Source organism: Dendropsophus ebraccatus, chromosome 2 (genome assembly GCF_027789765.1).
Source record: "Dendropsophus ebraccatus isolate aDenEbr1 chromosome 2, aDenEbr1.pat, whole genome shotgun sequence".
Classification (NCBI taxonomy): Eukaryota; Metazoa; Chordata; class Amphibia; order Anura; family Hylidae; genus Dendropsophus; species Dendropsophus ebraccatus.
In genome coordinates this window covers 143564199-143587682 of record NC_091455.1, presented here as the reverse complement: position 1 = coordinate 143587682, position 23484 = coordinate 143564199, and the positions used below count along the sequence as shown (strand labels likewise).

At 43.8% G+C, this 23484-nt stretch overlaps 1 protein-coding gene across 1 annotated transcript in view; it reads left to right on the top strand.

Moving 5' to 3' along the window:
* ELMO1 (engulfment and cell motility 1) overlaps window positions 1-23484 on the top strand; it is a 264820-nt gene that overhangs the window by 56249 nt on the left and 185087 nt on the right. Inside the window, exons 2-4 of the mRNA XM_069958426.1 lie at window positions 5361-5494; window positions 14763-14803; window positions 19236-19311. Of these exons, the coding sequence (XP_069814527.1) occupies window positions 5417-5494; window positions 14763-14803; window positions 19236-19311 (195 nt within the window). The 5' untranslated portion in view covers window positions 5361-5416. The remainder of the gene's footprint in view (window positions 1-5360; window positions 5495-14762; window positions 14804-19235; window positions 19312-23484) is intronic.

Genomic DNA, 23484 nt, shown 5'->3' with positions numbered 1-23484 from the left:
GATGCAGGGGGCTATTCTATATAGGAGGGGGTGCAGGGGGGCTATTCTATATGGGAGGGGGATGCAGGGGGGCTATTCTATACAGGAGGGGGATGCAGGGGGCTATTCTATAGAGGAGGGGGTGCAGGGGGCTATTCTATACAGGAGGGGGTGCAGGGGGCTATTCTATATGGGAGGGGGATGCAGGGGGCTATTTTATATGGGAGGGGGATGCAGGGGGCTATTCTATATGGGAGGGGGATGCAGGAGGGCTATTCTATATAGGAGGGGGATGCAGGGGGCTATTCTATACAGGAGGGGGTGCAGGGGGCTATTCTATATGGGAGGGGGGTGCAGGGGGCTATTCTATACAGGAGGGGGTGCAGGGGGCTATTCTATATGGGAGGGGGATGCAGGGGGGCTATTCTATACAGGAGGGGGTGCAGGGGGCTATTCTATATGGGAGGGGGGTGCAGGGGGGCCATTCTATATGGGAGGGGGATGCAGGGGGCTATTCTATATGGGGGGGATGCAGGGGGGCTATTCTATATGGGGGGATGCAGGGGGCTATTCTATATGGGGGGATGCAGGGGGGCTATTCTATACAGGAGGGGGTGCAGGGGGCTATTCCATATGGGAGGGGGGTGCAGGGGGGCCATTCTATATGGGAGGGGGATGCAGGGGGCTATTCTATATGGGAGGGGGATGCAGGGGGACTATTCTGTATAGGAGGGGGATGCAGGGGGCTATTCTGTATTGGAGGGGTATGCAGGGGGCTATTCTATACAGGAGGGGGATGCAGGGGGGCTATTCTATATAGGAGGGGGGTGCAGGGGGGCTATTCTATACAGGAGGGGATGCAGGGGGCTATTCTATATGGGAGGGGGATGCAGGGGGCTATTCTATATGGGAGGGGGATGCAGGGGGGCTATTTTATATGGGAGGGGGATGCAGGGGGGCTATTCTATATGGGAGGGGGATGCAGGGGGGCTATTCTATACAGGAGGGGATGCAGGGGGTCTATTCTATATGGGGGGATGCAGGGGGCTATTCTATATGGGAGGGGGATGCAGGGGGCTATTCTATACAGGAGGGGGTGCAGGGGGGCTATTCTATATGGGAGGAGGATGCAGGGGGGCTATTCTATATAGGAGGGGGTGCAGGGGGCTATTCTATATGGGAGGGGGTGCAGGGGGCTATTCTATACAGGAGGGGGTGCAGGGGGCTATTCTATACAGGAGGGGGTGCAGGGGGCTATTCTATATGGGAGGGGGGTGCAGGGGGGCCATTCTATATGGGAGGGGGATGCAGGGGGCTATTCTATATGGGGGGATGCAGGGGGCTATTCTATATGGGGGGATGCAGGGGGGGCTATTCTATACAGGAGGGGGTGCAGGGGGCTATTCCATATGGGAGGGGGATGCAGGGGGGGCTATTCTATATGGGAGGGGGATGCAGGGGGGCCATTCTATATGGGAGGGGGATGCAGGGGGCTATTCTATATGGGAGGGGGATGCAGGGGGGCTATTCTATATGGGAGGGGGATGCAGGGGGGCTATTCTATATGGGAGGGGGATGCAGGAGGGCTATTCTATATGGGAGGGGGATGCAGGGGGCTATTCTATACGGGAGGGGGATGCAGGGGGCTATTCTATATGGGAGGGGGATGCAGGGGGCTATTCTATACGGGAGGGGGATGCAGGGGGCTATTCTATACGGGAGGGGGATGCAGGGGGCTATTCTATATGGGAGGGGGATGCAGGGGGGCTATTCTATATGGGAGGGGGATGCAGGGGGGCTATTCTGTATTGGAGGGGGATGCAGGGGGCTATTCTATACAGGAGCGGATGCAGGGGGCTATTCTATATGGGAGGGGGATGCAGGGGGCTATTCTGTATAGGAGGGGGGTGCAGGGGGGCTATTCTGTATGGGAGGGGGATGCAGGGGGGCTATTCTATATGGGAGGGGGATGCAGGGGGGCTATTCTATATGGGAGGGGGATGCAGGGGGGCTATTCTATACAGGAGGGGGATGCAGGGGGCTATTCTTTATGGGAGGGGGATGCAGGGGGGCTATTCTATATGGGAGGGGGATGCAGGGGGCTATTCCATATGGGAGGGGGATGCAGGGGGGCTATTCTATACAGGAGGGGGGTGCAGGGGGGCTATTCTGTATGGGAGGGGGATGCAGGGGGCTATTCTATATGGGAGGGGGATGCAGGGGGCTATTCTATATTGGAGGGGGATGCAGGGGGGTCTATTCTATATGGGAGGGGGATGCAGGGGGGCTATTCTGTATGGGAGGGGGATGCAGGGGGGCTATTCTATACAGGAGGGGATGCAGGGGGCTATTCTATATGGGAGGGGGATGCAGGGGACTATTCTATATGGGAGGGGGATGCAGGGGGCTATTCTATATGGAGGGGGATGCAGGGGGCTATTCTATATGGAGGGGGATGCAGGGGGGCTATTCTATATTGGGGGGATGCAGGGGGCTATTCTATATGGAGGGGGATGCAGGGGGCTATTCTATATGGGAGGGGATGCAGGGGGGCTATTCTATATGGGGGATGTACAGTAGGGGGGCTATTCTATATAGGGGGATGTACAGCAGGGGGTCTATTCTATATGGGGGGATGTACAGCAGGGGGGCTATTCTATATGGGGGGGATGTACAGCAGGGGGGCTATTCTATATGGGGGGGGGATGTATAGATGAGGATGTTGCTGGAGCATGAAGCCTAAAATGTCTGTCTGGCAGATCCCGTGGAGAGGAGTCATGGCCAGAGAAGCCTTCATGATGGCCGGAGCCAGATGGAGAAGAAAAGGAAAAGTGGACGTCTCTTCATGCAGAGAAGACGCCTACTGTGAGTGACAGGATGTAATTGCACTATAATCACTTAACAGGTCTGCAGAACCTTTATACAGCTGGGATCTACCTCAGTATCAGGGGTGTCAAACTCCGGCCCTCCAGGTGTTGCAAAACTACAATTCCCACCATGCTTTAGCTGTCCAGGCATGATGGGATTTGTAGTTCTGTAACAGCTGGAGGGCCGGAGTGTGACATCTGTGTTCTATTGTCACTGTTCTGGGAGAATATTGGTCTTTATATAGTGGCTGTTATTTGGTGCCAGTATAGTGGTATTATCCAGTCACTGTATGCTGCGGGCAGTGGGCATGGTGTGATGGTATGGTGAGGGTATTATCCAGTCACCGTATGCTGAGGGTAGTGGGCATGGTGTGATGGTATAGTGGTATTATCCAGTCACTGTATGGTGAGAGTAGTGGGCATGGTGTGATGGTATTACTCGTATTATTGGTAATATTAGTGTTGGTATGGTGTGATGGTATAGTGGTATTATCCAGTCACCGTATGCTGAGGGTAGTGGGCATGGTGTGATGGTATAATGGTATTATCCAGTCACTGTATGGTGAGGGTAGTGGGCATGGTGTGATGGTATAGTGGTATTATCCAGTCACTGTATGGTGAGGGTAGTGGGCATGGTGTGATGGTATAGGGGTATTATCCAGTCACTGTATGGTGAGGGTAGTGGGCATGGTGTGATGGTTACATAGTTACATAGTTACATAGTTAATACGGTTGAAAAAAGACACATGTCCATCAACCAAGGAGGGGATGGATACAGGGAAGGGGGAGGGGTGATATGTTCTATACATATGCATCTATATAATTTTGGTCTAAGAACTTGTCTAGCCCTGTTTTGAAGCCCTCTACTGTTTTTGCTGTGACCAGATCCTGTGGTAGACTGTTCCACAGATTCACAGTTCTCATGGTAATAGTGGTATTATCCAGTCACTGTATGGTGAGGGTAGTGGGCATGGTGTGGTGGTATAGTGGTATTATCCAGTCACTGTATGGTGAGGGTAGTGGGCATGGTGTGGTGGTATAGTGGTATTATCCAGTCACCGTATGCTGAGGGTAGTGGGCATGGTGTGATGGTATAGTGGTATTATCCAGTCACTGTATGGTGAGAGTAGTGGGCATGGTGTGATGGTATTACTCGTATTATTGGTAATATTAGTGTTGTATATAGTGGATTGTATTCAGTCACAGTGTAGCGGTATTAGTCATTATGTGGTGATAATGGCCGTGCTCATGGTGTGGTGATATTATTTGTTACTTATATACTGGTAGTATTGGCAGTATTGGTGGGTTTGCTTAATAACAGTATGGCAGTAACGGGTACACTATGGTGATATTTGCTTACTGGTGTTATTAACTATGACACTGTTATCATGCACATAAAATTCTTACCTATGTTACCATTATATATCCTTCAATTTTTCATGGGGCCCTACTGATAGATAGATGGATAGATTAGATAGATATCCAGTAGGAAATGGCTATCTAGCAGCTTATTATGTAGCTTTGACCGCCATTATATGGTGTGCAAACATAGTCAGGATAAAAGGGATTTAAAAAATATAGTAACTTTTGTCCAAAAACAGCACCATCCTGTCCTCAGTGTATGGTTATTACAACTTGGCTCCATTCACTTCAATGGAACTGAGCTGCAATACCTCACACAAACTGAAGAAGAGTGTGGCGCTATTTCTAGAAGAAGGTGGCCATGTTTTTCTCCTATAAAGGGAATCTGTGAGGTCCGTACCAGGTCTAGGGCTGTAGATCTCAGCAGACAGATGTGAGCGAGATATCACAGACAGGACCTTTAGTCCAGTGTAAACTTATATAATTGTCCTTTTCATTTCCAACTAAAGTTTCACAACAGCAGCGGCAGCAGCAGCCCCACCCTATACGTCCATCAGTCAGAGCAGGCAGGGGTGGGGGCAGAAGGTGCTGCTGTGGCTCCACCTCTGTGACACTTCAGCTGGTAATGAAAAGAACGATTATAGAGGTTTACACTGGACTAAAGATCCAGTCCCTGATCTGTACGCTGGGATCTACAGCTGTGTACCTGGTATAGACCCCACAGGTTTCCTTTAAGGGCACGTTCATACCTAATCCAATGCGGATTTGATGCTTCTGATTTAATCAGTTGAATGAGTGCATATATATGCCACATCAAATCCACAGCAGATCATGTTATAGCATTGTTTTTAGGTGCTGATGGTGGGGTTCACATGTTTAAGGGAGTAGTGGGGGACATGGCTAAATGAAGCAGAATTTACTACAGCTCGTATTTTACACCGCTATCCATGATATATAGGGAAGGATATGGTATGTGGGCTGCTGGGGTTTGATTGCCAGGGCTGATTTTAAGTCCCAGTCCGGCCCTGCTTAGGGCCCACTGTCTGGTTGTGTCTGTACATCCCTGTCCTGACAGGGTCTCACAAAGAAGCTGTCACTTTTAACCCTTAGCATCATTTTACAGATGTCTTCTTTTCCTCTCTTCATTTCTAGGTGTTGATGATCCTAAGTGTGTTCTCTGAGTAGTATTCAGCTGTTCAACAGACAGAATGCCGCCTCCATCAGATACAGTGAAGGTGGCCATTCAGTGGCCTGGAGCTTTCCCAAAACTAATGGAAATTGATCAGGTGAGTATTGAAACAATATGTATGTTGTCTAAAATGTGCTGACTTTGGAAACCTTTTCTATAAGGGCTTTTATAGATATATTTTAAGGTAGCTGACATTATATTGCAAAGGTATATAACAAGAGAAATGGGCATATGCATATGGGACAAGAAAGGAAAGCGATGCAATGTCTATAGGGCATTAACAATAAAAGGCATGAATTGAAATTCCTAGAGTATAATTAAATTATAAACATTGGGAAATCCCCTAATTGAGAGGGCAACGCAGATGGTAATAAGTTATAGTCCCTCATTTTACTGTAGGGAGAAGCAGATATGGAGAGAAGGGAAAAAAGCTAAGAGAGACGAGAAGTGGGTAAATGAGCAAGAGAGAGTAAAAAAGGGGATGGGGTTTATGGGGAACCCTCTTTCTAAATTGAAGACTCAGCAAGACATGACTGCATGGCTGAAAATTCCTGCAAAGTTTCCCAGTGGTTCTTTTGGTGAAAGAGAACAGTAGAAATGTTGGCGTTAATCATCGAGGAGCTGTATTTTTAAAGGGAACCCCCCTATTTTTAAAGGGAACCCCGTGCTGGGGTGGAGGCCCCCTGACCCCGCGCTAGAAACCCTTATACTTACCCCTTCTCTCCAAGTCCCACGCCTGAAGCCGGTCCCGAGACAGAGATCTCACCGTCGGAATCCCGGCGCGCATGCTCCAGAGATGAATCCGACGCCCATAGAGAATGAATGGCTTTATTCATTCTCTATGGGCATCGGACTCATCTCAGGAGCATGCGCGCCGGGCTTCCGACAGGGATATCTCCGTCCCGGGACCGGCTCCAGGAGCCGGACCTAGAGAGAAAGGGTAAGTATAAGGGTCTCTAGCGGGGGGTTGGGTAGCCTTCACCCCGGCACAGGGGTTGATAGGTCTCCTTTAATGTACCTTGTATTGTGTTAATAAACCTATAAATCATTTCTGGGGTGAAATGGAGATAAACACTGAAACCTACCATTTTCATGGTGTTTTTTTTACTCTTTGTTATGTGGTAAAAAGGACATATCAACATTACTGTGCAGGTCAGTTCAAATACAGAAATACCAAATTTCTAAAGTTTAAGGCTGGGTTCACACTGCTTTTTTGCAATCCTTTCAATGTATCCATTTTTAATTGGTTACTTTTAACGGACAGAAAAACGTTGTCAACACTACTTTTTTGTCCGGTAAAAGAAACACATCTGTTTCAATATGTTTTTTTTTAATAATGGAAGTCAATAGAAAAACTAAACCAAACAAATGAAACACAATTGCATCCTTTTTTGCATCTGTTTTTTCCATAAAACGTATACGTTAAGCGGATTGCAAAAAACGCAGTGTGAACCCAGCCTAAGAGGGACGAAAATGAGAGAGTCTACATTTTTTGTTTGTTAAAGGGGTTGGCCACTTAATAGTAAAATAGGTCAGTACAAAGTATTAGTAAGTGTGCTCCCTGTGTACCTCATAGAGCTAATATCAGACTCCCCTTCACCAGGCTAGGCTGCCCTGCTCTGTTTTGTTTCAGTCCACAAAATGGCTAACATGGAGGAGCATGTGACCATGCCCTGTCCACTGTGTCCTTCATAGACATATACATAGTGGTGGACACTGGGGGGCGGGGCATGGTCACATGCTCCTCCATGTAAGCAATCTTATGGACCAAAACACCACAGAGCAGGGCAGCCCAGCCTGGATGATGGGAGTCTGATATTAGCTCTATGGGGTACACAGGGAGCTGCTGTCAGTATATACAGTGAGTACTCCTACTAATACTGTACACTGAGCAATTTTAATATAAAGTGGCCAACCCCTTTAAAAAAAAAAAAGCAAAAGCGCATCTGTTTTGATTTGTTAATTTTATAATGAAAGTCAATGAAAGAATTGATCAGAAATGGTGGAGGGAGTGCAAAAGCAGCCACATCCCTGCCGTATGCGGTAGGGCAGAGCAAGCTTCCGGCGTTTGGGTAAGGAAAAAAGAGATACGGTAGAGTCGCTCTGTGCCCAGAAAAACACACCTCTGTTACCCATTCTGGCCCACTCTTGTATCCTATCTGTATTACTGCACCTCCTTCTCTGCCTCTTAGATCTCGCTGCTTACTGATGTTTTTTAGTAATTTTTATTTGGTGTGCATTAGAAGAGGGGTTGTCTTATATGACTAGTATATCCCATATATTTTAACTGGAAAAGTTGGGAGTCATCTTATACGCTGGAAAATATGGTACTCGTGTTTATTATATAAAATTATAATTTTTATATAACAGGATGGTTTTTTGAATTTAATAACAATGTATGGAACACTACTCTAGTAGATTTTGACTTGAATTCTTTTGCTTTCTATAGCTAACAAAAGTTGAAAAAAGTCAGCCAAACTCAGTGATTTCTGCAGAAGCAGTCAGCCTTTTACCAAGGGCCTTTCGACCTATTTTTAGTAAAAAAGGATTAGCCATATTGCATTACAGCAAACTGGTCCTATAAGCTATTGTTAAAGGAGGTATAACATTTGGCATAATGTTCTGAGAGGCAATTCATATTAGTTACTGGTTGCTGGGAGTATAGTGTTTCAGTGCCATTGTGGTTTCAATGGTCTGTAATGCCTAAATTAACCTGTATAGGTACTGTGGGCAGAGGGTGGGTGTACATACCTTGTCTCTAGGAGTACTCACATGGTGCTGCTGATCTGTTAAAAAGTAGCACAGTGTCTGGGCCTAGCCTTGGGGGTATTTGTTGTTTAACTAGGGATATTTGGTTTAGTAATTTTGAAAGACCAAGCTCTACAGTCTAGTATTCTCTGTGACATACAGTGCTGGCCAAAAGTATTGGCACCCCTGCAATTCTGTCAGATAATACTTAATTTCTTCCAGAAAATTATTGCAAACACAAATGCTTTGGTATTAATCTCTTCATTTAATTTTTCATCAATGGAAAACCACAAAAAGAATTGTCAAAAAGCCAAATTGGATATAATTCGACACCAAACATAAAAAGGGGGTGGACAAAAGTATTGGCACCCTTAGAAAAATCATGTGATGCTTCTCTAAATTGTGTAATTAACAGCACCTGCTACTTACCTGTGGAACATAACAGGTGGTGGTAATAACTAAATCACACTTGCAGCCAGGTGAAATGAATTAAAGTTGACTGTCCTGTGTCCTTGTGTGTACCCTATCATCGAGAAAAGAAAGAAGACCAAAAAACTGTCTGAGGACTTGAGAAGCCAAATTGTGAGGAAGCATGAGCAATCTCAAGGCTACAAGTCCATCTCCAAAGACCTGAATGTTCCTGTGTCTACCGTGCGCAATGTCATCAAGAAGTTTAAAGTGACACTGTCACCCCCTTTGTGCATTCTGACATCTCTACACAGGTGTAAAGGGTAAATTTAGCGTTTTTCATACCTTATTTCATATCATACGTCATGGTGCTTGTTCAAGTAAAAAGTCATCTTTTATCAACTGCAGATTGTATTAAGTGGGCGTGGCCTTGCGGCATTAGCGGCACTTAGCCACGCCCCCTTGACGGTCATTGGTTGGCCGGCGTAAAGGTGGTGGGGTCTAGACCTTTCGGCCAGCCTGTTTCAATGGCCGGCGAGGGGGCGGGCCAACTGTGGCGTTGTGGGTGGGGCTAATTGGAGCGAATGCCGCGAGGCCCTGCCCACTTAACTCAATCTGCAGTTGATAAAAGATGACTTTTTACTTGAACAAGCACCATGACGTATGATATAAAATAAGGTATGAAAACCGCTAAATTTACCCTTTACACCTGTGTAGAGATGTCAGAATGCACAAAGAAGGTGACAGTGTCACTTTAAAGCCCATGATTTCTCCCTAGATTTGAGAGATGATGATGATGAGAGATTTCAGCGAAAGATTGTGCGGATGGTGGCTAAAGAACCTCGACTAACATCCAAACAAGTTCTAGCTAGTCTGCAGCCGAGAGTACAACAATGTCAACCCGTACTATCCGTCGGCGCCTGAATGAAAAGGGACTCTATGGTAGAATACCCGGAAAGACCCCACTTCTGACCCAGAGACATAAAAAAGCCAGGCTGGAGTTTGCCTGAGAAAGCCAAAAACATTTTGGAAAAACGTTATCGGGTCAGATGAGACAAAAGTAGAGCTTTTAAGGAAAAGGCATCAACATAGATGTAGTGGCCCAGAACAGAAGATTTTTCCCTAATGATAAGTCTGTATCTGTATTTATATTCTGACTGTATCTGTTCTGAAAGGAATAATGGCCACTACAAACCGTTAGTGTTATGTAACCCCCCAGTGTTCAAGTTTGGTATTAATCATATTTCTCATACATATTGGTTTATTTGTTGGTTAGTAGTGTGATAATGCAACTAGCCTGGTATCACGTGATCTCCCCGGCTGCCATAGTAACCATAACAGCCGTTGAGCTCTGGCTGGGATCAGTTGGTCACACCCCTTTTTCTAGAGACTTCCCTCTACCTTCAAGGGGGAAGGACGTGTTTCCTTGCGTCTCCTCAAGAAAAAGACGACACAACCCTGTGGTATCCTATCTATTGTTGGTCTGAAGTATTCCTGTCTAGTCCAGATCATCCTAACCCTTCAATTTTAATATTTATCTAAGATCTGGGTATCGTTTCCAGTTGCAGCCGCTCCGTCATTGTTAACAGCAAGTATCCTGTTCATCCTGTTTACCCAGCATTGTACTCTCGTGACTACTACGCCCATCATTTAATTGTCCCCCACTTAAAGTAACTACTACACCACGGCCTATTGCAGCATTGTCTACTACCATGAGTTATATTTAGGTTTACTTCAATCCTGGCTGCGTCCAGAGAGAGAATGTTGCTATTAGTAACCACCGAGTTAATAAACGTACAACTACCGTTGTTTCTGAACCCTGGCATTGGTCTGGTTATTGGTGCCTCGACTAAGGACAACAAAGAATTGTGTGGTGTAACGGGGTCCCGCTTGGACAGATGCCGTCAGTTAGTCAGCTCCCCTCGTGCCATAACCGTGACATAATACCTGGCCATTGACTAACTGGGCTAAACCTGCTATCAGTAACTACTACTCCCAACAAGCTGCCCCGGCTCACCACATAGAGTTTACAGGAAAAAAAGAGGCCTTCAAAGAAAAGAACACAGTCCCTACAGTCAAACATAGCGGAGGTTCCCTGATGTTTTGGGGTTGCTTTGCTGCTTCTGGCACTGGACTGCTTGACTGTGTGCATGGCATTATGAAGTCTAAAGACTACCAACAAATTTTGCAGCATAATGTAGGGCCCAGTGTGAGAAAGCTGGGTCTTCTTTAGAGGTCATGGGTCTTCCAGCAGGACAATGACCCAAAACACACTTCAAAAAGCACTACAAAATGGTTTGAGAGAAAGCACTGGAGACTTCTATAGTGGCCAGCAATGAGTCCAGACCTGAATCCCATAGAACACCTGTAGAGAGATCTCATGTTGGCAGTTTGGAGAAGACGCCCTTCACATCTCAGGGACCTGGAGCAATTTGCCAAAGAAGAATGGTCTAAAATTTCAGCAGAGCATTGTACGAAACTCATTGATGGTTACCGGAAGCGGTTGTTTACAGTTATTTTGTCTAAAGGTTGTGGTAGTAAGTATTAGGGTGAGGGTGCCAATACTTTTGTCCGGCCCATTTTTGGAGTTTTGTGTAAAATGATCAATGATTTGACTTTTTTTTTCATTCTCTTTTGTGTTTTTTCATTGCAAGCAAAATAAATGAAGATATTATTACCAAAGCATTTGTGTTTGCAATAATTTTCTGGAAGAAATTGAGTATTATCTGACAGAATTGCAGGGGTGCCAATACTTTTGGCCGTCACTGTATTAGGGGATAGGATTCACTTTAACTTGCTCCAATTTATAGCTTATAGCCTTCCTGTTTAAACAAACATGATTCGAGAGCAGTGGCCACTGTGAATATAGTGAGCCTAATGCAGCGGCTTGCAGAGATACAAAGTGACCGCAAATGTGACGCCAACACAAAAAAAACAGATGCCTGATTGTTACCTACCATTATATTTCTTTTCTGCAAGATGCTGCTAACTAGACTTTATACCATTTACCTCTTTTCTTTGTTTTCTGCTTTGCCCTCCTGTTATGATACAATTTCTTAAGTTACATACTGGGAAAATAGCCCTTCCTGCATTTGTAAGAGCTTCCAAATACAATACAATAACACCTGCCACCTTGCTAGAACACAATTACTTTATCTGTGTGAATGGTCACGGGCACAAAAAAAATTGGTCTGGAAGGGGGGTCTTCTCAAAAAAGTGGTTTGCTTGGGAGGTTTCACTGTATAACACATTTGTGTATAACAGCTTTTTGTTTACTACTTAGGTTCATATGTGTTCCCTCATAATTTTTATGTCTTTAATATAAATGTACCCAATCACAGCACACCCTACACGCTGTAGAGGAAGTTAGTCCCATAGGTGGGGGGGAGCAAGAGTCTTCTGTTCGAATGGTGTGGAGAAAGGACGCAAACTAGACAGCTCTTCACAGCGGTCCTATCTCGGCCCTGTCCCTCTGCCAGGTCTCCAAGTAGTCAGTCTTAGCCAGTACCTCGCATGGGTTGGACAAAAGACAGTACACTAATACCAACCTTCTCACAAGTACCTACACCAAGCACTCAGGAGAGGACTAGCTAAAGGATAATCTCAACCCGCACCGTGGACAAGAAGAATTCACAGAGCAGGACAGTATCCACTATAAAGCCACAGAGCCAGAAACTGGTCCGGACAGAGCAAAGTTGCAGTAGCCTAGGAACTCTGTCTCGCGGTGCGGGTGTCAACAGGAAACCCTCAGCATTCCGCTCAACCCAGGTAGCAAGGTCTGGGGCCTGTGTCACCCATTAGTACGGTTCAATGCACAGGCATAGGTGTTCTTTTTATTCTTCTAAGTATTCTACCTCATCCTCCAACATCCCGGCAGAGCACATTACTACATGGTTTGAGACTTTCACAACATCCTCCTCTCTGCTACTCTACCTCAACACAACTCTACCAACACGACGATCTCCTACACTGCACTTATCCGACAGATCTGGTCGTCCTATGTTCAAGTCTGTATTGGAACTTTGTCAAGTGTATGTCAGAGACCATCTTTATTACCTGTTGCACATTTACAAGTAGTAAACTAACTTAACGTACTGCAAGAGTCTGTGGTCATTTATCACTACCTACACAGCATACACACCGCAACCTTGGGACACTTCCTCTTTCTGTGGGTGGTGGGTCCTACTATCCGGGAGGGTCATTACACCACTCTGACCACCTGTGACACTATCCCAAGGGATCGGGTAGCAACCTGGCAAGACACTGACCACAGGGGAAAAGGGTACAACCGGCCTTACACACTAAAAGCTGGCATGCCATGACACCTGTGTGCCCCCGGGCACTGGCATCACGTGAAAACCCTTTAAGGTTCGGCTGTATCTCGGCCATCCACTACAGAAGTGGTGTCAACCTACAACACCTAGCAAGTGACCAGCCGTCCCTCCCATATAACACCTCAGGGGGTCCATCACATTCATACCCTGTTTGGTAAGGTCACATAGCACCTTGGAGACCTAGTATATCAGTATTATGCCATCTATAGTGCTGCACTGTGTAAAGGTGGCCATACACCTCAATAACTGACAGCTAAACTCTATAGGAAGCAGAGTCTGACAGGTTCGGTGGCTTCTTATATCTCTGAAAACAAGGGGGCCGTGAAATTCCATCTTGTTTAAAAATCATCTCCACCGTCATAATCTGTAGGTGGCCCCCATACACTTTACACATGAGGCCACCAATAGTATGAGGGGACCTTAATTCATCCACCATCTAGATCAGTGCTTCGTAAACTTTTTCCATTGGAGCCTCACCTAATAGACTAAATGATGCCTGGGCCTCACTAGACTGACCAAGAAGATGCTGGGCCTCACCATCTGTGACGGAAGTCCATGCAAAGACAAAAACTATTGCTCGGTCTACCCTGCGTTTGTCTCCTAATCTCTGCATAACATTAAATAAGCACAAAATTAGTCAATAATGTTCCTTAACCAGAGATTGTTGCATTTAGGGAAAGAACTGTGCAGGTTATAGTCACTGTGAATACTGACTCCTCAGCTGCGCCTCACCAACAACTAGGGGGCGCCTCACTGGTGAGGCCCGCCTCACAGTTTAAGAAGCACTGATCTAGATTCTGTTATAGTTTTACTGATCAAAAGGGGTTTTTGCCTTCCTCTGGATCAACACAGTAGGGTTTCTCTAGGTTGAACTTGATGTACTCTTGTCTTCTTTCAACCTTATTAACTGTGTAACTATGGAAAATAGTGTTGTATGCTATGTTATTTTGTTGATGCTTTCAGTAAAATATGCTAGATATGTTCTCATGTACTTAAAGGGGAACTCCGGATAAAACTTGTTTTCTATTAAAAGTACATTAAAAGCTACATAGATGTGTCTATACAATGTATTACCGTATCTGTACGGTTCTGCCACACTGATAGCGGATAGAAATCCAGGAAGTGAAAAAAATGGCCCCTGTGCCAATTCATTGTCGCCTGCTTCTGCTGCTATCCCCCCTTAGGAGACAAATCTTCCATGCCTCTTTTTTACATTGTGTGTGTTTACTAATGATGCATACAGGGGGCAGGGCGTGATGTCACAGGAGGCTTGGCTGGATCCGCCAATCCCCTAAGTGATTCACCATCTCTGTCCGGCCAGAAGCAGGTGTTGCACTAATTTTACTGATTGTAATGGGTGGGGGCTGTGATGATCACATAAGGGAAAGCATTGCATTCTGGGTAATGCTAAACCAGGAAGGACAGAAACACAAAACAGAGCAAAAAAACCCAAACAAATGGATTTTTGGTAATTTGATAACTGGGATAGACAGGTAAGTAATACGTTATGCTTCTGCAGAAGTTTCATTTTTTTTAACATCTACCTGGAGTTCCCCTTTTACATGATTCATTTGTATTTTTTTCATTGGGAGATTTTTATATACTACACTACAATGTAGTATACTGTATACGCACTGCGGCTCTGTTGTTAAGAGTATTGAACAGATGAAATCTCTGTTATATTTAAAGTAAAGATGTTTATTTTGTTAATGAAGTTGAGTACTTAGACCTAAAAGAATTATTTTAAGGTTCATAGTATAAAATATCACTATAAATAATAATCTATCATTATCTATGTAACACTGTGATTGTCCTTGAATGTTTTTCTTTTAAGTTGCATGTCATATGAACTGCCTGCATTTCTTTTTCTTGTAGAAAAAGCCATTATCTGCAATAATAAAAGAAGTGAGTGATGGGTAAGTGGAAATGACTTCTTAGAAATATGCTTATGTTTACTTAGTTGGTGCATCAGTATAACCTTAAATAACAGTAGTGTTTTAGGGTAGCTTCACACACACCGTATCCGCAGCAGAAAATCCAGATTTGATCTAAATAACTGAACACAGTATCAAATCTGCACCATCAAATCTGCTGCGGATCCGGTGTGTGTGAAGGCGCCCTTAGAAGGGTTTTCCTAATGGCTAACATGATTAATAGATTTGAGTGCCTATCCACAGGATACGCAGGGTGCTGACATCCAGCACCCTCACTGATCAGTGGTACTCAAGAGAATTTTTTTTTCAAAGCAGCTGGTGGTTTGTAAATTAATTCTATTTAAAAAATATCGAGCCTTCCAGTACTTAGCAGCTGCTATATGCCCTGCAGAAAGGGGCATTTTCTTTCCAATCTCACATGGTGCGCTCTGCTGCCCTTGACAGGAACTGTCCACAGCAGAAGAGGTTTGCTTTAGGGGTTTGCTAGTGCTCTGGACAGTTCCTGTCACTGATGGCAGTCTACTGTGGCAGTAGAGAGCACTGTGTCAGACTGGAGCGACCACATGACCTCTGGTAGGACATACAGCATATAAGTAATTTACACATCTATCTTTCTGGCACTAGGTGATTTGATGACAATTTTTTTTTCCTCCAGAATACTTTGAGTCTTCAAATGCGGATTTTTTTTTCTTGGACTGGAAAAGTCACAAAATTTTGAGCAACTGCATAGCTGCACAAAATTTTGCAACTTTTCCGGCACATACACCAATCATGCCTACTTCAGCATAACTAAAATAGTGGCACATGGGTCGCAGACTGACTCCACACTAGAGTTGGTGTATTTCACCACCTAATGTGGAGCCGGTATGGTCTGTGGGTCGGTTGCAGTGCACCCGGTCCACGGAGTGTAAGGGTTTAAAGTGTCACTGTCGTGAATTCTTTTTTGCAAAAATCAATAGTCCAGGCGATTTTAAGAAACTTTGTAATTAGGTTTATTAGCCAAAAAAATGCATTTTTATCATTAAAAAGCAGTTTGAAGCTCTCCCCCCTGTCTTCATTGTTCTCCTATGGAGAGAGCTAAAGAAAAGACCAAAACAGGACAACAAAGAGTTAATCTACAAATACCTCACCCATTATCCCCCCCCTGGGAGACAGACTGTAACTCCCATGCCCATGCTGGAGGTCACCCAGCTTTCCCAGCATCCTGTAAGTTCAACCCTTACAGGATCCTGGGAAAGCTGGGTGACCTTCAGCATGGGCATGGTAGTTGCAGTCTGGCTCCCAGGGGGTTAAGTCCCTGTTAGCTAGACTGTTCTGGTACTGCACCTGCACCAGCAAGGAAGGGGTTAAGTGTTCTTAAAGGGGTAGTGCGGCGCTCAGCAATTATTCACAGAATAACACACATTACAAAGTTATACAACTTTGTAATGTATGTTATGTCTGTGAATCGCCCCCTTCCCGTGTCCCCCCCACCCCCGCACGTGTACCCGGAAGTGTGGTGCGATATACATACCTGACGCGTGTCGACCCCGTCTTCTGTCGATGCAATCTTCGGGAGGCCGGCCGACTCGCTGCAGCCGTCCCGCATGCCGGCCCCCCTCTGCAGCGTCATCAGCTGCTCAGCCGCAATTGGCTGAGCATAACTGAGCTCAGCATGCTGCTTCCTCCAGAGTTCCTCCTGCGCCAATTTTGACACTCCGGGACTATTGGCACCCGTCTTTTCCCAAGACCCCTGGTGGCGTTGGGTACTGGGGTAATAATGGTGGGGGGGGTTAGTGTTAGCCAATTTATACCGGCTAACACTAAGTCTCGACTTAGTAATGGATTCCATCTATCAGACAGCTTCCACTACTAAGTCTGTAAATTAATGGAAAAAAAACACAACGCACCTTAAAAAAAAATTTTTATTCAAATAAAAACACCCCCACACCCATCATTGACCATTTTATTGCACATTAAAGTCCGCTGGTCATTGACGTAGTCCAAACGAATCTGATGTAATCTTCTGCATGCCGTTATCTGAAAAAGAAAGGGAGAAGAAAATGCTTATTACCTAGGAAGCAAACCAGGGCCAATGAGACAATTCAAAGACAATTCTGACACCAAATCAACACCACAGAAAATAGATCAGGCTTATCCCTGATAATAAATTGCACTTTAAATAGACCAGTCTATTCTTGCCAAAGCAGAAATAGACAACACGTAGAAAAATCCCCGTTGATAAATCTCCCCCATTGTGTTTACGTGTTTTTGCAGAAATATTTGGCAAGAAAACTCTCTGTTGAGGTGCTGTGGACATTTTAGGGTATATCGACAGGATATGCCATAAGATGCAGCCAGCGTCTGACACCTATCTCGAGATTTAAGGATTTTCTGACCTTCTTGTGACGACTGGAAATGGTTGAGAAGCCGAAAAGAGCTGAGTTTGTATGTTGACTTTAAAGGGATTTTTATAATTAGCATAACAACGGGAGTTAAGGTGACACAAGCTTGCAGTGCTATACTGTTTACAGTAACTACTATTAAAGTCAATAGACGTTATGTAAACTGCATAACACATGCTCATTTACCAGTTTTCTGCATCCCAACCATCTCCAGTGGCAAAAAGTAGGCTGGAGGATCCTTACTCTCGAGATAGATGCAGTTTCCCCCTCTGGGACTCAAACCTACATTACACATTTATGGCATATCTTATGAACAGGATGTGTATATATACTGTACTTTACAGAATAACTGCACATTTATAGGATTTAATTTGAATGTGTATGACATTATTTTGAAGAAAGAAACTTTTGTGGAATAATTTTCACAAGAAAAACGTTGATCTGCACATTTCCCATTTTGTTTTTTTTTTATATCTTTTTTTATTTTATTTCATTTTTTATCTTTAGTTTTTGTGCAGCAGTAGTTTATAAGAAACAGATTGAAGTAGTGAAAAAGACATATGTTTAGAGTCAAAGTGTAAAAGTGCAGGTTCTTATTTGGCTTCCACTTTATATCCAGCCAATGTGGGTGTTTTTATGTTACACCCAACATTTTGTTCTGTCATAACAGATACAAGATAAGCAACCCCACTGCATCCTGCAAACAGTGTTACTATAGGGAGTAATAGCATTAGATAGAAATAAATCATAGTATCCCCCTTGGATTCCTCCAAACTATTATTACACAGTGTTACAGAGTGAAGTAATAACAGAAGATAATGTATTATGCTGCAAACTAAAATTAAAGAAGAGAAAAAAAAAACTCCTCATTATAAGCATCTGCTCGATGTTGTACAGATAAAAAAAAAAATGTGCAAGTTTGTAGTAGTTTTCAGGAAATGAACTGAATGTAATCACAGTTAAACTGTGTTCAGTCCATTAGATTAGCAGTATATATCAACAATGCTTTTTGACAGGCTGTTGAAGTATGCTGGCAGCATGGTGTGAATAGAGACTTATTTGCCATTTTAAGAGGTTGTTCCAGTAGGACACGTGATACATCTACGGCACATTCTCCTACAGTAGCCAATGTTTACGAAATTACATTGTAGACTGTTAGGCTGCATTCACATGGAACATAGGATGTTGAATGCCTGTAATGGAGTCCCCCCCCACACACACATAGGCAGCATCTCTGATATGCTGGGAGCCGAGGGAAGTGTATGAATATGTGCTGCGCCGTAATGACAGAGCCACGCGGCTGCTTCATTACAGCACGGGACATATCCATACAGTTCCCCAGGCTCGCAGCATCATATTAGAGATGCTGGGGGCGGGGGCGACACTACGTTACAGGCCTTACAGGTGAAACGCGGAACGTGTGACTGCAGCTTTAGTTGTGTTATTTTTAGAGTTGAGCGACGCGGGTCCGGGTTAGAGTCCATCCGAACCCGAACGTTCGGCATTTGATTAGCGGGGGCTGCTGAACTTGAATAAAGCTCTAAGGTTGTCTGAAAAACATGGATACAGCCAATGACTATATCCATGTTTTCCACATAGCCTAAGGGCTTTATCCAAGTTCAGAAGCCCCCGCTAATCAAATGCCGAATGTTCGGGTTCGGATGGACCCGAACCCGAACCCATCTCTAGTTATTTTATTTTAGTGTTTTTTCCCCCCTAATTTCCATAATATTTCTAATGCTTTTTTATAATTGACATTAAGAAACTTGGTTGGTGATATATAGTTATTTTTTTTTCTACCTATGACTGAGCAGATACCTATTTTAATCACCTAAGCCGTCCACACATGTAAAGCTTTCTTTAGAGACTTAAATGATTTCACAAATCTTTATGCTATTTGGATTTATGAGAAACCTAATTAAACATAAAAATCCATAAAATAGCCACTGAGGCTTTGTTTTTCATCACTGTTATTAAAACTATTGCATAGGAATGATTAGTATTTATGCTAATTGATTTTACCATTTTAGATGGTCGATTATTCAGAATCATGAAGACCTGGCACTTCAATATGCTGAAGGCTCTGGATTTTATATAACAGAAAAAGTAAGTAGCCTATTTAATTTCTGCCAACAATTTTTTTCAAACGTTTGCTCATTTGAGGCACGTGCTCTAAAATGTAACTGTCTTTTAAACTTTTTATAGATCAATTGTAGTCTACTAGAGGCTATGTTTTGCTGTTTCGCAAAAGTCCATTCCATTTTATGCTCTTGTGCTTCATGCGTTCATAGTCACTAGTTTATTATGTTTGGTCCCGTAAAGTCTGTGGCCGTGCCGTGATAAACATTAGAAATCAGAAATTGACTAAACTCTAAAACAGAACATAAATAGGGCATTACAAATAAAGCCAGTGCAAAAACATGATCATATTAGTATTGCTTAGCTGTACACAATAAATCCCCAAAGGAGCCTAATTAAAATAACTTCACTCTAAAAAATCTCCTGGCTTGGGACGATCTACTGCACTGATTTGTATCTGATGAAAGGAGGTTCACACACTGAAAGGTGTTATACTGTGCTTATTTGAAACAATAAATTCATTTTTCATTCTATTGGACTTGCATAAGCTCTTTTTTGGTCAGTGCTGGCACTGTGAGTACCATAGCTTTTTTGCACATTTCTTCTATTTTTGATTTTTACGGGCCCCTCCTGGGAGCATCCTGTCATTTATGGTACAGCCAGTTTAGCAGCCCTTGTCATAGTGCTTGTCCGGGATACACTCCTTGATCCGCTACGTGGTTTCCAGTATTTTTCTATGCCTGGAAGTCAGTGGTACCCTGAGGTTTGGGGTAATATGCATCAAGCCCAAGTGGCTACCAGGTGAGCTGCTCTCTTGCACATTTGGTCTTTCTTTCCTCAAAAGGTTTTACACGAGGTGCCTGTACTGCGTTTTTTCCTGTTTTTATCCTGTAGAAAAGAGCAACTAGGAAGAAAAACTTGAGTGCAACCCCAGAGATAAAATGCATATACAAAAAAAACATTTACTATCAAATGTCTAGCTTACGTCACGGAGGAAAGGCCAGATCCCCTGTTCTCCTCAATCCCAGTTTGCATGTAGTCAGTGTGTAACAAATTCTATCCCGAAGTCCTCCAGGTCTGGTGTAGTGTACGCTCGACCCGTCACTTGCTAGGTGGTAACGGGTTGAAGCCACTTCTATGGTGGTTGGTTGGAATATAGGTCAGCCAAATGTTAGGTTGTTGTGATGCCAGTGCCAGTTGGGCACACAGGTGTGCTGGCACACCTGCTTTTATTTTAAAGTGGCTGGCTATATCCTTTCCACTGTGGTTGGTGACCTGCCGGGATGTGAGGGGATCCCTTGGGTGCTTATCACGGTGGTCCGGAGTGGAGTTGTAACCCACCCAGACTATTGGTACTGCCACCCACAGAAAGGGGAGGTGATCCAAGGAGGGTGCAATGCTTAATAATATCTTTAGTAACTCTAGCTGTTCTGGGAAGTTTTGAGAGAGAGATACAGTCGTGCTGACTGAGTTGCATGCTGAGAGGTAGCAGAAGTAGAGAGGAGGATGTCGAGAGAGTCCCAACCTAATGTTAGAAGTGTGTTGTGCCGGAACTTTAGAAGGAGAATAAGTAGAATACTTGAGAGTAGAGAGAATTATTGTGCCTGTGTTTTGACTCTTTGGTCTTTGCACCACCTATTGCCCACCAGTGTTGGTCGACCCGTCCTAGAGGGTGACACAAGCCCCGGACCTTGTTACCTGGGATGAGCAGAGTGGTCAGAATTTTCAGATTACACTCGCGCTGCGAGAGAGCAAAGTTGCTAGGAGCCTACGAACTCTGTCTGATATCCTTTCTTCTGCTGGATATTGTCCTGCTCTTTTAGACTGGTTCTCGACGTGGGTTGGGGTGAAGAGAGTTCAAGAGAAAGAGGATAGAGATAGGAGGAAAGGAGAAAGAACTCCCAATGGTGCACAGATCTTAAAACAATAACCCTTTAGTTACATTCAGCCGTACAATACCTATGTACATAATACACATAACAGCGACCTCTAGTGGCAAAACTTTATTACCACTTCTACTTTAGAGTACAGACTTTTGCGAAGGGTGTAAAGACTAGAAACACCCGTAGTGGGACACCACACTGGCATACACATTTATTCAAACAATAAAACCTTATGAAATCAGGTACAATGTTCTGCCTGGTATCGGGGCTGTGTCCCCTTCCTTAGAGATTTGATGACTCCCACTTCAGCCACTATTACAGCTTCCCTTTCAGTAAAAATTTAACATTGCAGATCTCTATGTTCAAAGTGGTTGGACACATTTTAGTCAGATGTATAAAAGGCCTAAACTGTTTTGCTGACATAGCCAGCCATAAATACTCTAATTTCTTCCCCCCCTGCATTGCTTTTCAAGGCCCCTTCAGCTGAGTACATAATGAATGCCGGTGGGTTCCTTGTCCATAGCAGGCCAGGTGCCTTGTGTGTTCATTTGATTCACCCACATGACATTCTTTCTGACTACCTGACCTTATGTGTCAAACTTAGAAATAATTGTTTGTCTGTTAGAACTATCCATTCTATTACTGTTGAATCTACAAAAAGCCTAGTTATTTGGCGCAGCATATTTTTCTTTACTTTCTATGTATTTTGATCTGCAGCATCTGCTCTGATTAAACTGTGAAATGTATATTTCCAGCCAACTGGATAAATTTGTTCAAGGTAAACTTGTGGTCTGGTCAGGAAATGTTGTTTTCCACACATAATGACAGTAGTAGCGTCATCATTTTCTGGAATGTATAATTCCCTCAGCCTGTACTCATCTGCTCTTTCCAGCTATTTGTATAGCACTATATTAGTGATGTTCTCTTAGGATGTCACTGATAAAACAAATTAAAAAAACTATTGACAAAATTCAACCTCCTGTCAGTCAGTGTCAAGAGTATATAGGTGTCATAAATTAGAAAAATTGTTCCCCATTGATTGCTAATAGGACATAACTTCTGTTTTGTCAGGGAACAAAATACTGTATTCTGCACCAGGGTATTTAATTCTTAATTTAAAGCAACTCTGTACCCACAATCTGCCCCTTCCTAACCGCTTGTACCTTCAGATATCTGCTTTTAATCCAAAATCTGTCCTGGGATCTGTTACATAGGTGATGCAGTTATTGTCCTAAAAGAATACCTTTTAAAGGGGTTATCCAGCGCTACAAAAACATGGCCACTTTTCCCTCTCTCTTGTCTCCAGATTGGGTGGGGTTTAAAACTTAGCTCCACTGAATAATTAACAGAGAAAAAAAAATCCCCAACACAATAAAAAAAATCCCAACGCACAATTCAATATATACAAACAAAAGGGAAGCGTTTATAGGCAAAATATGAATATAGTAAGGCACCAGTACGCCTATCACACATCCCCTGCCACAAACCTGTGAACCAGCAATGGAGGGTCTCGGGTCCACAACCAGATGCTCGTATCGCTACAATAGCTTCTTCCGGGGTTAAAAAATCCAATGGAGAACTTATTTAAGATTCTCCTTTGATACATTGCCCCCTATAAAATGTGAATATGCAAGAAAGGAGTCCGTGAAGCCTCAGCTGCGAGTCTCAAGACACTGGAATAGCCAGATATCCCTCGAGGGAAGAAAACTTGCTAAGCTGTGCCTCCCAGTGGGGAGATCACCAAAAGGGAGTCTTTTTTTAATCCTATTTATATTTATTTGTTTATTTTACACTTTTATGCCCCCTCTCAAGACCTTTTATAATCAATTATTAGACTGCCAATTCTGATCTATGCAATGCTGTAGTATTGCTATAGCATTACTTAGATCAAATATATCTGTGCTCTGCTAATAGTCTACCTTAGCCTGTCTTTATTAGCAGAGAGACATCAGCAGCGATGGAGGGTAAGTATAAAAACCCCAAGCTGTTAAGTGACCTATCAGCAACCCCCGGAATGTACCGATTGGACCCTTGTGTGGCATCTGTCAGTCGATTGTGTTACATTTCGGGATTGAAAGTGTGAAAGGAGAAGTCTGGCCGAACCCCCTCCCTTATTTTTTTTTAGCACAACACAAGCATGCACTGTAAAAGTAAGGCTGCATTTATTTACATAGATTTATCTGACAGATTTTTGAAGCCAAAGCCAGAAATGGATCTCAAAAGAAGAGAAATCTCAGTCTTTTATTTAAGACCTGTTCTCTGTTTTATAGTCTGTTCCTGGCTTTGGCTTCAAAAATCTGCCAAATAAATCTGCATG